This window comes from Octodon degus, unplaced genomic scaffold, assembly GCF_000260255.1.
Source record: "Octodon degus isolate 3935 unplaced genomic scaffold, OctDeg1.0 scaffold00107, whole genome shotgun sequence".
Lineage (NCBI taxonomy): Eukaryota > Metazoa > Chordata > Mammalia > Rodentia > Octodontidae > Octodon > Octodon degus.
The window spans coordinates 9269257-9289502 of NW_004524683.1; the positions used below are offsets into that span (position 1 = coordinate 9269257).

The window sequence follows — 20246 nt, forward strand, 5'->3', positions numbered from 1 at the left end:
TTTACTCTGTCTTTTTACATTGGCTTTTGTTTTCTAAATGTTGTTTTCCAAGCTGTTGTATATTTGGATTGCAGAACAATTTGTAAGATGAATACTTTTTTTAAATGTGCATTATTAAAAATGTTCTGAGTGAAAAAAAAAAGAAAAGAAAATGTGGCATAAGGGCCTGGAAGATAGCTCAGCAGCATAAGCACCTGCCTGGGAAGTGCTAGGTCCTAAATTTGATCTCTGGTACCAAAAAAATGTGCTTTAAAAAAAAGGAAGAAAAAAATATATTTACACACAATGGTGTGTTACTCTGCCATAAAGGATAAACTTGAAACATTTGGAGGAAAATGACCCATGCTTAAATATCGCATGGTTTCTCTTATATGAGTAACCCAAAATGCAATTAAATAGCAAAATAAGAGATAAGTGGGCCGGGGAAATAGCTCAGTAGAATAAGCACTTGCCTGGCAAGAGCAAAGGCCTGAGTTCAATCCCTGGTTCCGCAAAAAAAACAAATAAAAAAATAAAATAAAATAAAATAAAAATAAAGAGGTAGGTAACACAGCAGGGAGACAAATCTTTCTCAAGTGGGAAGAAGATCAAGAGATGTGGGCAGGGAGAGAAGGAGAAGGGATGAAAAAAGAATTAAGATCCATATGTATGCAGCAACTCCCCACAAGAAATACAATCATTATGACTGCAAACACGTACTATTTTTTAAAAATTAAGCTAGGGGGGTGGTGTTTCCAACTGGCTTGCGAGCTGTCTTCCCCAGGAGGGGCGGGCGCTGCCCTCCTGTGCGGTCCCACAGCCCCTGAGCACTGTGCCTGCTGGTTTTAGCGTCTGCCTCCCCCTACACTGACAAGGAAAGAACGCGCGACTCCTCACCACTCGGGACGGTTAATTTACCACTCCCAGATCGCGTGAAAAGAGACGCTGTGCACAGGTCCCGCCGGACGCTCCCACACCTCAGGCGTCCAGGGCTCAGGACCTGGAGAGGGCGACACCCAGCAGCCGGGTTCTGCAATGCAAGGTGGGCCGCCCTAATTTGCATACCCGTGGTGCACCGCGAGATTGCTCGCCTGTCTGGCATCTTCCCTGCGGGTGTTGTTCCATAATCTGGGGTTCAGGTGGGAGACGCACGCTCACATAAAGTGTAACCACGTAGAGTGTGCAGCCAGGCGCTGAATAACCATAACCGAGATAAGGGTACCCTTTCTCTTGATGTTAACAGTGTATCCTTAACTCTATACTCTGGTTTCTCTTCAGATCGTATAAATCTTTCGCCTTTTACTAAAGATTTCCGTGGAGAGGAACAACTCTGAGTGTTACTCAATTTTTTGAGGTCTCGTTTTATACGAGACTGATATTCGTTACAAAAAAAGCAAAGCATATCTTGTCTTGAAGAGTTACAACTGCTTGTGCAGTTTGTACTGTTTAGGTGGTTGTGATTTTATTCTTGATTTTTGCAATCGCGTCTTCACGGGTTTGTATTGAAAGTTTTATCTATCTTGCTGGCTTTCATGTGTAGTTTTTCTGCGATTTATTTTGTCTTAAGGTGAGGTTTTGTCCTTTTGGTGTATGCATAACGATTTGTATTACATTTCACGTTGAGATCTGCCTACTGTATAACCTCTAGCATTTTAACTTTGTGAAGGTATCTGGCTTTGTTGTTTAGTGTACTTACTCCATGGTGCTAAACTTCACTAACAGAACTACTAATGTTAGCGGGGGAGCAGAAACTGCCCTATGAGGCTTTGGGAGTTGAACTATACACAAACCATAACGTTTGTGATTTCCCTGGCTCAGCCTCCCAGATTACTGGGACACCAACCTAAATACGTGCTCTGTTTCTCTCTCTACTTTATAAATAATGAAACTGTGGTGAGTACAACACTTGCTTAACAGGAATAAAATGATGGAATAGTCTCAGACAAGTCACAATGGCAGCAAAGGTGTGAACTTCCAAGTATTCTGGCTCTACAGCCCAATTTTGTTCGGTTTTGTTGTTTTTTTAGTGGAGGGCAGGATGCAGAGGGCTCAGGCAGTATACAAGGCCCTTTCTAGACCCCAAGGGTACACAGGGCCAGTTGTACATGAACAGCCCCTCAGCAGGGTCCCAGAGGCTCTCTGAGCTGCAGGCTGTGCCCTATTTGTATGGCTTCAAGGTAGAGCCAAAAGGCGCTATGTAGGCTGGCCTTGAACTCAACCATAGTCCAGCTGGCCTCAAAATCTCAGCAAGTATTCCTGGCTCTGCCTTCTGAGTGCTGGGATTGCAGGTGTGCACTATCACTCCTGGGTAGCCTTGGCCCAGGCTGGCCTTGACCTTGCAGTGATCCTGTCTGTTTCCAGGTATATGCCACCATGCCTGGGTCATCCTGTGATTTAGTAATCTTTTACTTGCTTGGGACAGGGTCTCACTACGCAGCTTGGACTTGTAGCGATCCTCCTGTCTCAACCTCCTCAATATTGGAATTACAGGGGTGCACCACCACACCTGGTTTCAGGGCCAGCACAGCATGCCCAGGGTTCTGATGCTGGCACAGCATGTGGTACTGGGGAGTGAACCTAGGTCCTTGCACTTGTCAAGCAGGTGTTTAGACCACCAAGCCATCTCCCCAGGCCTCATCCTGTGATTTAAAAAAATCAAAAAGTAAAAGATTCGGTGGTCACAGGATCTAGGTGATCCTCATAAGATGTTAACTCCATATTTGATGATGGAGTAATGGCAATGCTTTCACCCTCTTTCCTACAGGAAAGCACTCTCATGGAAATCTGCTGGGAGGTAACACCATGATATTCCTTCATCTTATCTGTTTTATCTGAGCTATGTCAATTTGACAAAACATCCACAAGATTCTTGGCCTTGCCTCTTTGAGTTGCCAAGGAGGCAGATGGATTTCTTGGCCCACTCCTTCTAGAAAGCTCCTTTAAACATAAACTAACCCTTTAATTCCTGTCATTCTTTTCACTCATGTCAGACTGGCAGCTATTCTATAGCAAGAGCTATAGGGCCACCATCTTGTTTTGTGTTGCTTCTCAACTTTTTAAACATAATTAGGTGGGGGCTGGAGAGATGGCTCAGTGGTCTAAACCACCTACTTAGAACAAGCTTAGCAAAGCACAGTGGACCGTGGTTCAATCCCCCAGCACCACATGCCAGCCAGCCCCACCCCCTGGTGGGCTGAGCTGGCCACACACACACACACACACACACACACACACAATAAATGTAAAAATAAATAAATAATTAATTTAAAAAAATAAACATAATTAGGTGCCTAACAAACAGGACAATGCTTGTGGTCATAATTTTTTCTTTCTTTTTTTTTTTTTGGTGGAACCAGAGATTGAACTCAAGCCCTTACACTTGCCAGGCAAGTGCTTATTCCACTGAGCCATCTCCCCGGCCCCAATTTTTTCTTTTTTAATGTATTTGGTACAGAGTCTCACTACATAGCTTGGACTCAGAGTGAGCTTCCTGTTTCCAACGTCTCCAGAGCTGGGATTACAGGCATGCGCCACCATAGCAGTCTCAGTGACAGGCTCAGTGTGCCCAGGGGCAGGGCTGGCATGGCATGTGGTGCTGGGCATCAAAGGCTGGTCTTTGGGCTTAGTCTGCTGAGCTATCTTGCCACCCCATGGTCATATTTTTTTTAACCAGTACACTGTCTAGTTAAGTTCAAGTGATTTTTTTTTTTTTTCCAAAACCAGGGATTGAACTCAGGCCCTTGCAAGCGCTTATTCCACTGAGCCATCTCCCTGGTCCTCAAGTGGTTTTCTGTGAGAGTGACATTCAAGGCTGTGGGAAGGTGATCACCTTCCACCTAGCATGGAAGGTGATGTTTCAGGAACCCTGGAGAGCAAGAAGAAAAATTTAGTCGGAAAAAATAAAAATAAGGGCTGGGGAGATGGCTTAGTGGAATAAGCGCTTCCCTGGCAAGCGCAAGAGCCTGAGTTCAATCCCTGGTTCCACCAAAAAAACAAAAAATAAAATTAAAATTAAAATAAAACTTTATTCTGTGTAACTAAAATCAACTGGAACTATTTGTTCTGTTTCGTTTTGTTTCCGGAACTGGAGGTTGAACTCAGGCCCTTGCACTTGCTAAGGAAGCACTTATTCTACTGAGTCATCTCCCCGGCCCCTATTTATTCTGTTTTTAGTGCCAAATCACTTATTATCAATAAAGAAACCAAATTTTTACCCATTTTGTGTATAAGGAGACATCTAGGCTGGGCATGATGGTACACAACTATAATCCCAATATTCAGGAGGCTGAGGCAGGAGGATCACCACAAGTTTGGGACCAGCCTGCAAAATGAGTTCAAGACAAGCCTGAACTGCATAGTGAGACCCTGTCTTTAAAAAAAAAAAAGGGGGGGGGGATACATGAGACATCTATTTCATTTTGTTCTGCATATTTTTAGATGAGTTTTTAATAATCTGAACATAAAGGGGGCCAGGGAGATAGCTCAATAGAATAAGTACTTGCCTGGCAAATGCAGGGGACTGAGTTCAATCCCCGGTTCCGCAAAAAAAAAAAAAACCATAATCTGAACATAAGGATAACCACTAGCCAAGAGTTAAAAATAAAAGCTTTTTTATGTTTTTTGTTTTGTTTTGTTGGGTTTGGTTTTGTTTTGTTTTTTGGCGTAACCAGGGACTGAACTCAGGCCCTTGCACTTGCCAGGGAAGCGCCTATTCTACTGAGCCATCTCCCCAGCTTCTAGGATCACCATTTTGAGGCCAACTTGGATTACACATAATGAGTACAAGGTCAGTCTAAACCATATAGGGCCAGGGAAATGGCGCAGTAGAGTAAGCAGTTCCCTGGTAAGTGCAAGGGCCTGAGTTCAAGCCCCGGTTCCGCAAAAAACAAAAACAAACAAACAAAAAACCATATGGTAAGACTCTGTCTCAAAAAAATAAAAATAAACAAAATATTATGTGAAAGGGATTGAGAAATGAAATAAAACACTACTCCAGGTCCCAGGGATCTTTCACCTAGTGATTCAAGTTCAAAGGGAAGGCAAGATGTTCGATGATGTGTTAGAGGGGGGTAACAGAAGTCTTCATACCTGGAGTGGTGGTGCACACCTGTAATCCTAGCATTTGAGAAGCTGAGGCAAGTGGAGCACTGTGTGTGCAAGGACAACGTGGGCTATGTATTGAGACCTTGTCTGAAAAAAAAAAAAATTTTTTTTTAATTTTTTTCCCCTTCAATAACAAGCAAATCTGGAACCAGAAGGACTAGTTGTGTCTCAAAGAAATGAATGCACACAAAGGCAAGGTTGAGAAAAGAGTTGCTAAATGTTTTAGGAACAACAGTAATTTGGAGTGCCCCAAAGCGATGGGGCCTCTTTGTCTTAGAGGCAAAGGAATGATGAAGGATTTAGGGAGGAAGGCTGAGATAAGGGCTGCGCTGGCTGCAAAATGAAAAATAACTGGAGGGGGCGCTGCAGTGAAGGAAGGAAGACACCAGTCAGACAGGACTGGGCAGGACGGGTGGAAGTGAAGGTTACCAAGTGGGAAGGTCTCGCAGAAGGCAGAGGCGACGTGGGTACCCACGCAAATGACAGACCTGATAGGAGCAGAGCTTCAGAAAGATGGGGAAGTCGATTTAGCATCGCGCTGCGTCATCTGAGGTACACTCGGGAGACAGCTCTAAGAAGCAGGTCCACAGGGGACCTGAACTTAACAGAATTGTGGGAGTCAGGAGAGCAGATCGAGTGAGAGGACGTGGGGCGAGAAAAGCCTCGCTTTCGGGTCTAGCCCCCGCCACAAGGCCCACCCTCCAGCCCCCGACCAGCCACCAGGCTCTTCCGGTGCAGGGCTCGCCAAGCATGTCGGAAGCGGAAGTCAGCTCCAAGCGCAGAGCATGCCGGGAGCTGTAGTGTGGACAGTCCCGAATTCCATGCCATTCGCGGCCCGACGTCATTTGAAGGGCAGGCCCAGAAAGCGGTGGTGCTCTCGCGGCAGGGTCCCACTCCGGCGGCGGTACGGTGCGCCCTGGGCTGGAGTCACTCTACGCAGGGCGTGGCATCTCCACGCCTCCACGATCTGCTCCACCTAGAAGAGAAAGAGGGTCACTTCAGTATTGCAGCGCCCCTTTTCCCGAAGACCCTGAGCCGAACCATTCCCGCCCTCCAGCTCCCCTCCGCCAAGCTGCCAGCTAGTGAGCCTGGTTTCCGCGTCCTCACCGGAATGAGCGGCTCCCACCGGTTCTGCTCCTCTAGGGCGCTCAGTTCCGCTGGGGCCAGCAGGGCCAATCTCAGCTCTCGAACCACCGGGGCCGCCACCTCGGCCATGGGCCGCTCCAGCACAGCCTGCGAACGCCAGCCCTGAGCTCAGAGCCCCCGCCCCGCTGCCGGCTCACCGTGTTCCCGCGGCCGGCGCTCGCGCTCCTCCTGTCCCCACTCACCGCTCCCACGCGCGCCCAGCTCCGGGCAGCCCGGACCAGCTCAGCCTCATCCACACAGAGCTTATCGCTCTGCAGCAGAGGCAGCAGCGCAGCGGCCGACAACTCCAGGAAGCCGCGGGTCCGGAGCGCCTCCTGCGGGTCGGCGGAGCGGGTCAGGGGAAAGCAAGATGGGTTTGGTAGGGTGAGGAGTATGTAGATGGATAGTGGTACCTGGCTGTGGGCTTCTATGAAGGCTATACACCGCTCCTGTAGCGGCCCTAGGCCAAAGGTTACAGCCACCTGGGAGCAGAATGAAGTTGGAGACGAGAGAGACCTGAGCCCTGCACATGTGATCATCACTGCAAGCCAGACCTTAGCCCTAACTGAGGACAATGACTGAAGCCTACAGCCTCCCCGGAAACTAAACTCACAGAAAGTCCCCCCTAACACATGCAAGCAGACACTAAAGAGACCAAGTGTTGTCTCCAAACCTCCCCAGGGCCTAGGTTTGGCTTTTCAGTCCCATGCCCTATTCTTCCCCTGCCCCACCCTTGATTGAAGACCAGCAAAGACCTTCAACCTTCAGGTCTTGCTCCTGCACCTTACTCTAATGTACCCTTCTTCCCACATACCTAGACCCCAGATTTATCCCATAGACATCCTTGGAGCACTCCTGCTTCTTAAGTTTCCAAATTGTTCTAGTTTTGGTTTGTTTAGGTGTTCTTAGGGTTTTTTAACATTTTATTTTTTTGTTTTCAGAATGATATTGCTGTGCAACTCAGGCTGGCCTTGAATTCCATGCCTCCTTAGGCCAGACATAGTATATTCCAAGCTTCTGACACCTGGAGCCCTGAACTACATACTGAAAGCCAGACTCCTCCCAGGCCTGTCCAGCAGCACTCACCTGCAGAGCCTCACAAGCTAGTTCCACATCGAGTACCTTCTCCACAAACTCCAGGCACAGCTGGAAACAGAAATGGGTGTGAGCTACGTAGAGGTGTCCTGAGTTGCACTGCAAAAACCCTGAGCAGACTTGTAGTGAGGAGCTGCCCAGTACAGCTTAAAGTCTAGATTTGGGGTAGGAGACAGTCTGCCTCTGTAATTCAGACTGGTCTTGAACTCACTATGCACCCCGGGCTGGCCTCAAACCCATGATCCTCTTGCCTCAGCCTCCTAAATGCTAGGATCACAGGTGTTCCAAAGTCCAGATTCGTGAAGACCCTACATAAACCAGGCCCTGCCCCCCACCCCCTTGCCTTACCCCCTCTTCTCTCTCACTTATACTCCAGCCTCACAAATGTCTCACTAGCTCCTTTGGTGACTGACTACAATAACATCTTCCCATTCCTCTCTGACAGAGTCTTCCTTCTGCCAAATCCTACACAAATGTTTCCTCCTCCAGGAAATCCCCCCCCCCATGGCCTCGGCATGGTTCACCCTCATCTATCACACTCTGCCACCAGGGACCAAGGGTGATTTGTCCTTGTGCCTGTCCAACACACACAGGATGTAAACGTCCATTACCCACAGACACATGAACATGCCCTGCACACATGGGGAAATACCCATGCTTCCATCTGTGTGATATGTTCTCTCCAGATCATGATGTGTATGAAGCAGTTTGTGTAGGAGAGACAAAAGAAACAAGCCCTGGTGTAAAAACCCACCTCTCGCAGTTCCTCCAGTCCATATTCCACAGCTGCTGTCAGCACCTCCAGCACCTGCAGAGTGGGCAGTTGGGGAAGCAGAAGGGAGTTTCCCTCGGGCCCACAGTGTAGCAGGTAGAGCACCCAGCCTCTCCCACTCAAGTCCCTGCTCCGGGTGCTTACAGAGTGGCGGTGCAGCTTGACACTATTGGTGTACAGGAACTCCAGCACGGCCAAGAAGGCTTCTGCTGGCACTGTGCTCAGCACCACAGGTCTAGGTACCCCAGAGGAGCCTGGCTCCGTGCCCAGAAGTCGCTGGAAGAAGTTGCATCTACAGGCCAGCAAGCACTGGTGGGCAAATACTTCCTGCCGTTCTTGACCAACCACAAAGCGAACATCACTGTAGGAGAGAATGGCAGGGCCAGGGGAGAAGAGTCCAGGGTACAGCTTGAGCTTTGCCTTGGCCCACACTGTGGGCCTTAGTTTCCTTATCTGTAATGTAAGAGATGGGGCTTAGCCTTCCAGCAGGAAGTCATCTGGGATACACAGCTCTAAGGTTAGTTCCAGCTCTACCCTATGGTACAACAGGCAAATGACTTTCTATCTTTATTTTATTATTATTATTATTATTATTATTATTATTATTTTGGCAGAACTGGGGATTGAACTCAGGCCCTTGTGCTTGCCAGGGAAGCGCTTATTCTACTGACCCATCTCCCCAGCCCCCAACTTTCTATCTTTAAATCTCAGGTTTCTCACTCAACTTCAGGTCTCCAAAGAGCCAGCTGTGTTCAGTCACTAAGGACTGCATAAGTAAGACTGATCTCCTGTCCTCTGCCTTGAGACAAGGGAAAGAAAGTTCTTCTTGGTGCCTCCTCCACTACCTGCCAACTCAGCTTTTTTCAGCCCTCTTGAGGTGTGGGGGTGTGGGGTGCAGGGAGTGCATTGACTGCAAGCATACATAGTAGTGATGCACCATAATGAGGCCCGACCACATTTTCCATCTTCGTGATCACTTCCGGCCTAAGCCTCTGGGCCTCTGAACAAGGTTAAGAGTAAGAGACAGAAAAAAAAAAAAAAAAAGCTGACATTGTTGACATCTCCTTGTTCCAGATCCAAGGCCAAGGTTTCCGACTACTCAAGCACAACTGCTTTCCTTCTCCTGCCCCAAAGAAGCAGAGTTGTGAGAGTCACCAGCCCTTTTCAAATGAGTCCAGATCTGAGCAGTGGGGACAGGAAGCTGCATTCTGGTTCTCCTGATCAGCATCTCAGGCAAGCAATAAGTAGCACCCTTGAGCTACTTCCTGTCTGGGCAATCCCTTGGAGCTTTGTTTCTCTTGTGAATCCCCAGTTCCCACAACAGGGTCATATGTTCCTCTGCCTCTTTAAGCAGGGAGTCTTAACACCTAGCTGCATGTTCCACAGAAGAGCATCAAGTTAAATTTCATCTCCCAGGGTCTAGCAACTTAAGGGCCCTTTTGTCCTCTGTGAAGGAACCCTCCCTGCCCAAGTGACCCAAAAAAGGAAGGGCCTGGCCTGACCTCATACAACAGTGTCAGGCTCCAGCCCTGACCACCCACCACCTCTGACTCTCACAATGTCATGGCTACAGTGAACAGTAACACTCTCTACCCTTGGCCTTCCCACAGAGCGAGTTCACCAGGGACGACAGCCAAGCCCTCATTCCTCACCCCTTCACCCAGGCCTCCTCAGAGTCCTGTTGCCTGGCAGAGCCAGCTAGGGAAAATCTGTGCTCCATACAGGGCTCATTCCCTCACCTGAATTGGGGGTTGTTGACAAGGCTTCGGAGCGCTGTGGAAAAGGGCTCAGCCAGTCCATGCACGACCAGTCCTGGGGTTTCCATACGTAGAGCAAGAGGAGGTGGGGCTGGAGGGGCCCAGGAAGCTGCTGTACGCTGGTATCTCCTGGCCAGGCCTTGAGGTGGTGAGACTAGAGAGGCCTGAGAGAGTGGGCCAGAAGCTGGGGAGGCCTGTTAGCTGAGAAGCTGCCGTTTAAGGAAGAAAGAGGCTCAGGTTCCTTTAGAAGACATCAGAAGAGTTCTGAGGAGACCACAGCCTCAGGAATGAGACAGTCAGGGACCTAGGAAAGGCCGGAGCTAGAGCAGACAGGGAGATCAGGAGGCCCAGGCTAGGAGCCTGCTCAAGCAGCCAGGGGGTGGGAAGCCTGTAGGTTTCCATGGTAACTGGAGCTGGGCCTGAGGAGGCTCCGCCTACCTCCGCACAGGCCCAGGGGAAAATTTTAGCCTTTGGAGGGGCCCTAAGCCGAGTCAGAGTCCTAGCACTGGCTCCTGTCTGGGCCAGGTCCAGAGTTCAATTTCCCTGGCTTTCTACTTCTTACCCCACAGACTCCTAAGTTAGATCAGGTTAGCTAGGATGTGGAACCCCACATCGACTGGAAAAACTTCACTTTCATAGATGGTTTTTAGGGCCTATACTGAGCTTGAGGGACAGCAGTCCCATCCCTCCCAGATATGAGTCAGGTGAGGTGTCAGCTCTGACTGAAACTCAAAGCCTCTGGCATCCCTGAGATGCAGCTGCTTGTGGGGAAGGGGTAGCCTAGGCCTGAGGCACTAGAGAGGTATAGCCAGCTGAGGACAACCCCCAGGCACTTGGGTTGGCAAAGGTCCAGAGACCAGTTGTGGGGTTGCTACCGGGTGGGCTGTAGCTGTGTTGGGTTTGGGTCCTCCCAGCTGAGCCACTGGCCTCCCCCCTTCCCCCACATCCTTGAACTGAGGAAGTCATCCAAGCCCCACCCTTGCTCTGAGCCTGAAGCGGAAATGTTTGTCCTTATTGAGGTTGACAGGGAGACAGTCGTGACGTGCTTCTTCCTGTGGACCCAGATCCTGGATTCCTGAGCAGCTGCCTCCACCTCTTCAAGATTTCCTCATATCACAGGCCCCTATGACTCCCTCACAGCCAGTCAGTCCTTCGACCATTTCACAAAGCAGCCAAAGAGCTGCTTATCTGCCCAAGGCCCCTATGCCCCTTAGTACCTCACCTTTGTGTGCCATCTCTCCCTGATCACTCAGGGGCTGCCCCCCTCAGCCGTTGCTCTCGTAACATTCCCAGGTTCTACCACAGGCGAACTTGGAGACTGGGCTGGGAGGGGAAGTGCTTGCCCTGCAGCCCATGGCAACTGCACAACACAACCTTTCTCTCCCACCCCAGCAGTCAGGCCAGCTAGGAGACACCTGTGGAGCCCGATGTGCTTGGAGGCTAAAGACTGCAGGTGACTCAGGCACCTGAGGGAGTTTCAGGAGCAGAGGGTAGAAGAAGAGGGGTGATGCCAAGAGTGACTGTGTAGGAGGTGAAGTCAGAGACCAAAAGAGTTCAATGGGCCCCTGTCCCCAGCCTTTGCCTGCTGTGGGGTCTTTTGTTTCCTGCCTAGAGAAGATAGAGGTGGTAATGCCTAGACAACCCCAGGGCTCGAGGGATCTGTGGGGGTAAAGGAGTCAGGTCTGTCTGTTCCTCCTGGTTAAGGGCTGGAGACTCCACCTCTGCTGTCCAGGGTGAGCCAGAAGTCAGGTTCATCTCCCCTTTCTATGGTTAAATCAGGTGGAAGAGAGGAAAGGGAAAGGTATTTAGGGATATTTAGAGCTCACCTAGCCAACTCTCTGGTGCCCAAGAGAAAGTAGAACTCAGGATCAGACTGCAGCATCTTTCCCTGGCTTGTCTCTAACAGTCCTCTAAGCACCTAGAAAACCAGGCAGCCTCAGTTTGATCCACTTATTCCCAAAACAGGTAAGATGGGATAGGGCAGGGGTGGTGAACCTAGGGCATCTGGCTGTTTTTATCACTGCAAGCTCTAAAAGGAGCCCCCTGGGATAGGGACAGCTGCATGGGGTAGCATATGCCTGTAGTCCAGTCCTTGTGGTCCCAGTTGCTTAGGAGGCTAAGACAAAAGAACCATCATAGCCCAGGTATTCAAAGGAGACTGGGTAAGAGTGAGAGGTTTTCTAAAAAAAAAAAAAAAAGCCTGTGGTAGCTGTAAATCTCATCACTCAGAACTGAGCCCAGAAGATGGTGAGTTTGAAGCCAGTCTGAGATACTGAGCAAGATTCTGTCTCAGTGCAAAGGTCCTGGGCTCAAAGGGGGGATGGGGCAGGGCATAACCCCCCAATGGAAAGATGACCACTGAATGTCATCCTGAGTGGGTTTTTCAGCCTGTAGGTCCATGGCTGGCAGGGCCCTGGCCCCGGGACGTCAGGAGGAAGAGACCATCAAAGAGCCGGGAACCAAACTACCACCTGTACGACCTGGAAGCCACCTGCCCAGCATCGATGAGGCCCGGCCAGCAGGCACAGGCCTGGGCCCAGCCTCCCGCCGAGGATCCGTGCTGGGCCTCCCGGGGTCCTTCTCACGCCGCAACTCTCTAGCTGGGCCCATCCTGGGGGCTGGTGGTCGGCGGCTATCTGTGGGACCAGGGTCCCCTCTAGCTTTTCGGATCAGCTTTTCAGGGTTGCCCCTGGCACCTACACCACAGGTGGCACCCTCATACAGGATGGAGCCTGCACCTGGGCAGCGCTGGGAAGCTGCACGTGCTCATCGGGCTCTGGAGGCAGCCTTGGAGGCAGGTCTGCACAATGCATGCTACTCAGGTACCGAGGCTGGCAAGCTGGCACGAGAGCTGTGCGAACAGGTGCGCCTGCACCTGCGTAAGTGCAGCCCACCACGCTACAAGCTGGTGTGCAGTGTGGTGCTGGGGCCACGTGCCGGCCAGGATGTGCAAGTGGTCAGCCGCGCGCTCTGGGATGAGGCCTGTGACGGACTGGCCTCTGCGTCCTTCACCAACACCTCCCTCTTTGTGGTGGCCATTGTCCATGGGCTCTACTATGAATAAGGAGGTCTCCAAGTTCTGCAAAATGGTTTATTATTTCCAGGAGGAGAACCCCCCTGGGGCTCACATCCCAATAAATAAATGTCTGTCAATAAATAAAAGTGGTCCATAAATAATGCCCCCCTAGCTGGGGGCTAAGGCTCAGGCTTAATCTCAGAGAGAGGGTACGGAGCAGCAAGGGTAGGCAACCCCCAACTCCAGTAAAGCTGGTCCCTGATTGCTTAGGGGATTCAGCCCAGAGCCCCCAGTGAGGCACCAAAGGGGCACAGAGAGCCACAAATGCAAGGACTGAACCTTAACAGGCACAGGCCTAGACCTCAGGGCTCAGAACACGGAGGGCTGGGGCCTAGGCTGGACTGCGGTCCCGGAGAAGGCGCAGGGCATAGCGTAGTCGCTGTCGCAGGTCTGGGGAGCAGCCTAGCTGCCGGAGATGGGAGGCGAGGTAAGTACAAGCACTGCGGTTTCGGGCCACAAAAGTCACAAGGAGGGGCTCCCAGCCACTGAGGATCAGCTTGGTGTGGTCCCCATAGAAGTTCACCTGTGGATAAGAGGGTGATATCAATCAGGGCCTCAGTTCCAGACCAGACAGTTTCCTTCCCAGCAGCCTCCGCCTCCCAGACCTCCCTCCACCAACTCCAGAATTCACTCTTACCTGGACTGTGCCATCACTGAACAGCATGAGAAGGGCCTGCTCAGTCTTCACCCACTGCAGCAGCAAGGGTGGAGCAGGCACCTCCACCTCATCTACACTGGGCAGATCTCCTCCCTGGAAGCAGGGGCAGGGCAGGTTACTGGTCTGAAGGACCCAGGCCCCTCCCTCTGGATGTCTCCCTTCCTTACAGGTTCAACCTCTGCTTTTATAACCCCCCATCCAGCCACCAAAGGAGAGTCAGAGGGATCAGCCCTGTTAGTCCTTGATGCACCACAGCCCAGCATACACACCTTCATGAGGTGCTGCTCCATGTATGAGGTGAAATAGCGCAGGATGCCCAGCTGAGGCTGCAGAGCCCGGGGCACAGCACCCACAGAGAAGGAGAAGTGCTTTGTGCTGGTGGGGTTGTAGTGCACTGTCCTGGAAAGCAAGGGTGGGTATCAAAGGGAGCCCTGCATCAGTGCCTTATCCCAAGAAACCTCAGGTCCCTAAATCTGGAAACATACATCCAGGTGCAGCCCTGATAGGCAGACAGCCTGGCTGCAAGGGATCCCCAACAGCACTTACTTTCTGTTGGCCGACAGGGCCATGTGTGTGCCATCATTGAAAAGCACAGCTACCCGGCGGCTGGATAGTTGGTACCCAAAGCCAAACTTGTTAGAGTAGTCTACCCACTTGCTGACCCACACCAGAGGCTCCGGCTGTGCCAGTGGGGCAGGGTTCTGTTCCGCTGTCACAGGAGAGGAAGGAGTGAGGAGCTGCTTCGGGCCAGGCAACCCATCGTGCATACCAGACATCAGGCTTACCTGGGGGCATGAAGGCCACACAGTTTCTCAGAGCACAGAGCGCAGACTCTACCACTGTGGCCACGGTCAGGCCTTCTTCAAAACCTGAAGGGATCAGGGCCTGAGATTTAGGCATTAACCCTGCTGGACATAACCTGGCTTCCTTGTGCCAACCGTTTCCTTCCCTCTGGTCCCTGGACCAGCAACCTCTGGCACCTCTCAGACTCCCTGGCTCCTTACCCTCTCCACTGCTGGCCAGTGTCCCACGTGGTGAGCTATCTTCAGCTACTGTCTCTACCAGGCCCGCTGGGATTGGACCAGAAGCTGCTGGTACCTGGAGGGTTAGGTAGGAAGAGAGAGTGAGATAGGCCTTGGAATCTAAATCCTTGAAAGTTCATGGCCCAGCCCTGCCCTGCTTCCCAGGGCACCCCAGGTCAGCCACAGGTGGCTAATGAGACACAGCCAATTAGGCCACCGTGAGGCTGGATGCTTCATCAGCCTTTTATCCTGGGCTTCCCTCAGCTGCTGGGGCAGGAATGAGTCAGGGCAGAATGGCCACGTGAGCATCTCACCTCCGGCCTGGCGCCCTGCTGGCCAAGGGATGTGCGCATGAAGCTGCTCACCAAACAGGAGACCTCCTCCCTCTCCTCAGGATGGCTCTTATCTGGGGGTGGGTAAATACAGGCCTCAGTGTCCTGCCAGCCCTGTTTCCCACAAGGATGACACCAAGACAGGACTTCCCAAGTGCCTGGATGACACACGCTCTCACAGTTCACAGGCACCCACACTTTTGCATCCCCAAGATGCATGTATCAAGCAGCTATACCATTCTATACCCCCAACCCACTGACACCCCACTCACTCTTGCGTTTCTTCCTGCCAAAAAGACTCTTAGTAACTTTGGCAAACAGACTCCTTGCCGGATTGGGGGGTGTCAGGTCTGGGACTGTCACACAGCTGCTGATAGGGAGCCGGTCGGGGGTGTAGCCCTGGGAGGGGAGCCATGTCAATAGAGAAAAGACCCCAGAGGTCCTGTCGCCTGCCCACTTAACCCCCTAGGAATATGCAGGTAGAACCCAGATATCTGGGAGCCACAGACCTTAGTAAAGAAGTCATGGCGCAGGATCTGGTCAATAGAGGGGCGGTCTCGGGGTGAAGCTCGAAGGATGGCAGCCAGGAGCTGCCGGGCAGGCAGTGAGAGGCTGGCAGGCAATGTGTAGTGAACCTGCTTGATGCAGCGGTAGGTTTCCTTCAGGTCTGCTGTCTCAAATGGGGGGCTCCCACAGAGCAGCGTGTACCTGTGGGCCAAGGACATGAGGCTCAGTAGTAATGTGGCAGAAGTGCCCCTTCCACACACCTGCAAATTGTCTGTGACTGAATCTGGCACTCACATGACACAGCCCAGCGACCACACATCTGCCTCAGGGCCATGGCCCTGTCTCAGCAGCACTTCTGGAGCCACATAGTTAGGGGTGCCACAGATGGTCCTGAAAGAGGGTGGAAAGGAGAGGGGAGGGGCAGCCTCAGACTCAGCCCGGCAGCCCTCCCATTCCTGCCCCCCCCCCCCCCCCCCCCCCCCCCCCCCCCCCCCCCCCCCCCCCCCCCCCCCCCCCCCCCCCCCCCCCCCCCCCCCGTGACTCTATAGACAAAGCAGCTGCCTGTCACCAAAGGCCAGAGAGCTCCTGCTTGTCCTGGGACAATGGATGCTGGCCATGAGAGCTGAGTCCCCACCCACCTGCCTGGCGCAGCTGCTCAGCTGCTCTGAAGGATGGGGGGAGGGGAAAGCTGACCCCCAAGCTAGCCCCTCCTCAAGGGTCACAGAGGGTCCAAGGCTGGCCCCTTCCCCCACTCCCGTCTGTGAGACACACCCATGAGGCTGTCACCTCCCAGTCTGTGCCATACACACACCAATACCAGCTGTCATATCCCCTCTAAACACTAATCGGCCACACATGCCTATCTGTGTCATACATACCCAGTCACAGTGGCCACAGCAGGGTCTTACACACCCACAAGGTATCACGTACTGCCTTTCCCACATACATGTATATGTAACCCTACTGACACACAGTGTCTGTTTTGTTTTGTTTTGTTTTTTCTTTTGGTCTTTTTGAGACAAGGTTTCACTGTGCAGTTCAAGCTGGCATTGAGCTCACTTTGTAGGCAAGACTGGCCTAGAACTTGCACAATCCTCCTGCCTCAGCCTCCTGAGTGCTGGAATTACAGGGGTGCACCACCACACCCAGCTCCACAGGGTCAGTCTTAAACCTCCAGAATCTTTACTCCCCTGTCTGTCTCAGGAACTCAGGGTTATTCCCTCCCCAATGTCACACATTTAACAGGCCCTTCACCCTCTCCACCAGTCCCAGCAACTGCGGCTGCCAACTCCATAGTCTACAAACAGCCCGTCACCCCTTCCTTGTTTATCACATGCACAAGTCAGGAGGTCACCTTGCCTCCCACATACACACTCACCGTCTGCCACACACATCATCTGTGTCACACAGATTGTGCATGACCACCTCCTCCCTCAAACACTCACTTCTTCCTCTGCTCCAGGGGTTCTAACCGAGCTGCGAGCCCAAAATCCCCCACCTTCAGTTCCATGTTCTCCGTGATGAAGAAATTCCCTGGACAGAGGCAGAAGTGTCAGGTTCCTTCTTTCCTTCTATTCCTGGCCCCACCCTACAGACCCAGAATCCTCACCTAGCTTGAGGTCCCGGTGCAAGATGCCCCGATGGTGCAAGTACTTGAGGCCCGAAAGGATCTGCCGCAGGTAGTAGCGTACCTCTGGTTCCAACAGGGTATGCCGGGCCTTCCAGATGTGGGCCAGGGACTGCGGAGAGCCACTGCCTCAGCCCTTGTTCACCCTCTCTGAGTCTCCCTCCATCTGTCCTGGCCCAGAAAGACGGCCCCAGCTTTGGAGGATGGGACTCGCCTTCTTTCCTACCCCTTCCCCGCTGGAATTCATTCCCCACCTTTCGGCTGCAGAGCTCCAGGAAAATGTATATGTTGTCAGCATCCTCAAAGTGGTGTGAAAAACGGACGATATGGCGGTGCTGTAGGTCTCGGTGCAGCTCAATCTCGTTGAGGATCTGCAGTGGGAGCCCAGGGTCGTCATCCTTCCAGGTGCCCTCCCCGCCACTGTCCCCGCCCGTCCCCAGTCCGCGGTGCGGGACCCACCTTCTCGCGCTGATGCGGCTTGGAGACTCGGCTCAGTGGGACGACTTTGACCGCGTAGGGGCTGCCGCTCTCAGTGTCGGTGGCCTCGTAGCAGCGGGCAAACCCACCCTAAGAGCAGGAACATCAAGCCAGGCGCTCCCGAGGACCCCACGGTGGGGTCCGGCGACCCCGCCCAACCCGGCAGGGCTCCCTCCACCCCGCGAGTCCTGCTCCTTAGACGCTGGCCCACCTTGCCCAGCAAGCGGCCTTTAAAGTAGGTACGGCCGCTGCGCGGGTCGGTGATGAGGCGCCCGGGGTCCGGTGCCGGGGGTCCGACTAGCGTCCCCTCCTCAGGTGCGCGCGGGGCGCTCGCGGGCGGCCCGGGTCCGGCTGGGGGTGCAGGTGGGGCGGCCGCACGCGGGAAGGCGCGCGGAGACGGCGACCCGGCGGCGGGCTCCATGCGGGCAGCGCGGCTGCCTCTCGGTTCCGCCCGGCCACGGCCGCGCGTGGCGCTGCCTGGCTTCGCCACGCTTCTAGCGCCAGAGGGAGCCCGGCGTTTTTATCAATGAACGCCTCCTCTCAGCGTCTAGTCTTCTTGAGCAACGCCCGCCGGGTCAGGAGGAGCCACGCCCCTGAACGCTGACGTCATCCGAAGCACCTCCTCCAACCCCCATTCATCGAGGCCCCGCCTCCTGCTCGGGTTTTAAAGGCGCCACCACGGCACTAGTCATCACGCGGATGCGAACTGGCCCGAGGAACCCGAGGGTCTAGTCTCCAATCCTCGAACTCTGGTGACTGACTGCCTGTCGCGCTGCTAAAGATCCTTTCATTCTCCATCTTGCGTGGGAGTAGGGGTCAGGCGTCTAGGGGCGTCTCCCCAGCTACCAGAGAGATCTGCGTTTCTGTGTGGGGAGGCTGAGGTATCTCTCACTTTCTCCTGAGTTGGCCGTGATACTCCTTTTTCTGTGTGGGCCGCACCCAGTAGGGACTGAGGAACAACACACTGGAGGCCAGCTTGCTTGGTCTGGAGCTGCCATACCGGGTTTTGGAATCAAACAGCCGTGTTTGTATTCAAGATGCTTATATGATGGCCACATCTTCCCCTATCCACGTAGACATTCTTTTTTTCTTCAATAGAGTTTTTATTTTATTTTCCTTCTTTTTGAGACAGGGTCTCGCTATGCAGTTCAGGCTGGCCTCGAGCTCACTTTGTAGTGCTGGGATTACAGGCATATGGTCACCGCACCAGGCTCTTACTTTTACACCCATGAGGGGCAGATTTCAGGTTGCTGCTTGGGGCCCCCACTTCCTTCTGGAAATATCCACTGCCTTCAGTCAGCAGCCAGCAAGTGAAAAATGGAATTTGGTATTCTCAAATGATAGGAATGGGCACTTGGGCAGTTAGTCTTAGGGACACTTTAAACCCTAGATCCCTGGTCAGTGCCAGCCAACAAGGCTTCAGGGATCTGTTGAGATTACCTTGTGAGTGCTAGGCATTGTCTGGAATAAAACTGATCAAGGTAGCCAGTCACAATGGTGCAGCCTATAATCCCAGCACTTGGAATGCTGAGGTAGGAGGATCACTTTGAGTTCAAGGCCAGCCTGGGATACATAGTGAGACCCTGTCTCAATATTCCCCCTCAAAAAAAAAAAAAAAAAAAAAAAAATCAATGTCATAGAACTCAATTTACTTGATTCTGCTTTATGAAAATGGATCATAGGCAAGTATATAAACAACGTAATTTCAGGTTGTCAGAAGTACCATGAAGGAAGTAAACAAGGTTAGACCAAGAGCCTGCTTTAGAAAGAGCAGCCAGGAAAGAACACATACTTATTTATGTCTAACCTCTACTGGTTTATCTCTAGACATCTCTGGTGTGGACCCACCTGGCTTGTCTCCACACAGGTCTGGCACAGTCTCCCGTCGGATCATTGCCAAGCACCTCACTGGCCTCCAGCTTTGGTCTAATCACCCTTTTTTCTCACCACCTTCACAAACTGCCGTCAGAAGTCTCACTGAAACCCAAGCCTGTCCTTCATGGCCTCTGAAGAAAGACACCAAGTAGCCTGAGATTTGGAGAAGTATGACTAGTTCATATGAATCAGGGGGCAACACCCAGACATAGTGCACTTGATCCCGCAGTAGGGAGGCTAAGGCAGGAGGATCATGAGCTCGAGGCCAGGTTGGGCTGCACAGCAAGACCTGGCCTAAAACAAACAAACAAACAAACAAACAAAAACCTGCATGTGGCGGCTCACATGTTTAATACTAGTACTTGGAACTCATGAGCTCAAGGCAGGCTGAGTAGTGAGTCTGAGGCCAGCCTGAACTACATAGCAAGACCTTAACTGGGAAGAAGAAAAAAATTGTAGTTTTCTTGGGGATATGGAAGAGGGTTAGAAAAGACAAATACCCAAGGTAAATAGCCCCAAGGCCTGTAGAAGCATATTCAGCATTGTGATTTTTGCTGGGTATGGTGCACACCTATAATTCTAACACTCAGGAGACTGATGCAAGAGGATCCTTGTGAGTTGGAGATCAGTCTGGGCTACAAAGTGAGCGCAAGGCCAGCCTGAGTCAAAAAGACCAAATAAAAAACAATTGTGATTTTTTTTTAAGGGGGCAGTGTCATACTGGGCTTTAACTCACTATAGTGGAGCCCAGGCTGGCCTCAAACTCATGGTGGTGGGCTGGTGAGATGGCTCAGTGGTCTAAAGCACCTCCTTAGAACAAGCTTAGCAAAGCACAGGGACC

At 52.1% G+C, this 20246-nt stretch overlaps 3 protein-coding genes and 1 non-coding gene across 10 annotated transcripts; 2 read left to right on the forward strand and 2 right to left on the reverse strand.

Moving 5' to 3' along the window:
- Window positions 1-1237: 1237 nt before the first annotated feature.
- Window positions 1238-1353, forward strand: LOC111818910. Its single transcript, XR_002822779.1, has one exon. It is a non-coding gene; the product is annotated as a U5 spliceosomal RNA (small nuclear RNA).
- A 3922-nt stretch (window positions 1354-5275) lies between these two features.
- Window positions 5276-10190, reverse strand: Btbd19 (BTB domain containing 19). 3 transcript variants are annotated; one of them, XM_004639200.2, is made up of 8 exons: window positions 9814-10174; window positions 8219-8435; window positions 8057-8110; window positions 7294-7353; window positions 6621-6689; window positions 6411-6542; window positions 6190-6315; window positions 5276-6058 (listed from the first exon to the last, which is right to left on the reverse strand). In XM_004639200.2, the coding sequence occupies exons 1-8, from the start codon at window positions 9897-9899 to the stop codon at window positions 5924-5926; spliced, it is 879 nt and encodes a 292-aa protein (XP_004639257.1). In that variant the 5' UTR covers window positions 9900-10174; the 3' UTR covers window positions 5276-5923. The 3 variants fall into 3 exon arrangements, with proteins under 3 accessions (XP_004639257.1, XP_023579942.1, XP_023579941.1); XM_023724174.1 differs by lacking the exon at window positions 6190-6315 and having other exon boundaries at window positions 6366-6542; window positions 9814-10190; XM_023724173.1 differs by lacking the exon at window positions 6621-6689 and having other exon boundaries at window positions 9814-10173.
- Window positions 10191-11194: 1004 nt separating this feature from the next.
- Window positions 11195-12917, forward strand: Tctex1d4 (Tctex1 domain containing 4). 4 transcript variants are annotated; one of them, XM_004639201.2, is made up of 3 exons: window positions 11195-11284; window positions 11738-11796; window positions 12219-12917. In XM_004639201.2, the coding sequence occupies exon 3, from the start codon at window positions 12230-12232 to the stop codon at window positions 12893-12895; it is 666 nt and encodes a 221-aa protein (XP_004639258.1). In that variant the 5' UTR covers window positions 11195-11284; window positions 11738-11796; window positions 12219-12229; the 3' UTR covers window positions 12896-12917. The 4 variants fall into 4 exon arrangements, with proteins under 4 accessions (XP_004639258.1, XP_023579943.1, XP_023579945.1 ...); XM_023724175.1 differs by having other exon boundaries at window positions 11232-11284; window positions 11682-11796; XM_023724177.1 differs by having other exon boundaries at window positions 11239-11284; window positions 11691-11796.
- Window positions 12903-18157, reverse strand: Plk3 (polo like kinase 3). 2 transcript variants are annotated; one of them, XM_004639202.1, is made up of 15 exons: window positions 17742-18157; window positions 17513-17620; window positions 17308-17424; window positions 17036-17165; window positions 16872-16959; window positions 15721-15816; window positions 15429-15627; window positions 15192-15318; window positions 14902-14993; window positions 14570-14663; window positions 14351-14434; window positions 14112-14274; window positions 13835-13964; window positions 13545-13658; window positions 12903-13430 (listed from the first exon to the last, which is right to left on the reverse strand). In XM_004639202.1, exons 1-15 carry the CDS (start codon window positions 17949-17951, stop codon window positions 13239-13241), a joined length of 1944 nt encoding a protein of 647 aa, XP_004639259.1. In that variant the 5' UTR covers window positions 17952-18157; the 3' UTR covers window positions 12903-13238. The 2 variants fall into 2 exon arrangements, with proteins under 2 accessions (XP_004639259.1, XP_023579940.1); XM_023724172.1 differs by having other exon boundaries at window positions 13214-13430; window positions 14351-14663; window positions 17742-18039.
- Window positions 18158-20246: the final 2089 nt, after the last annotated feature.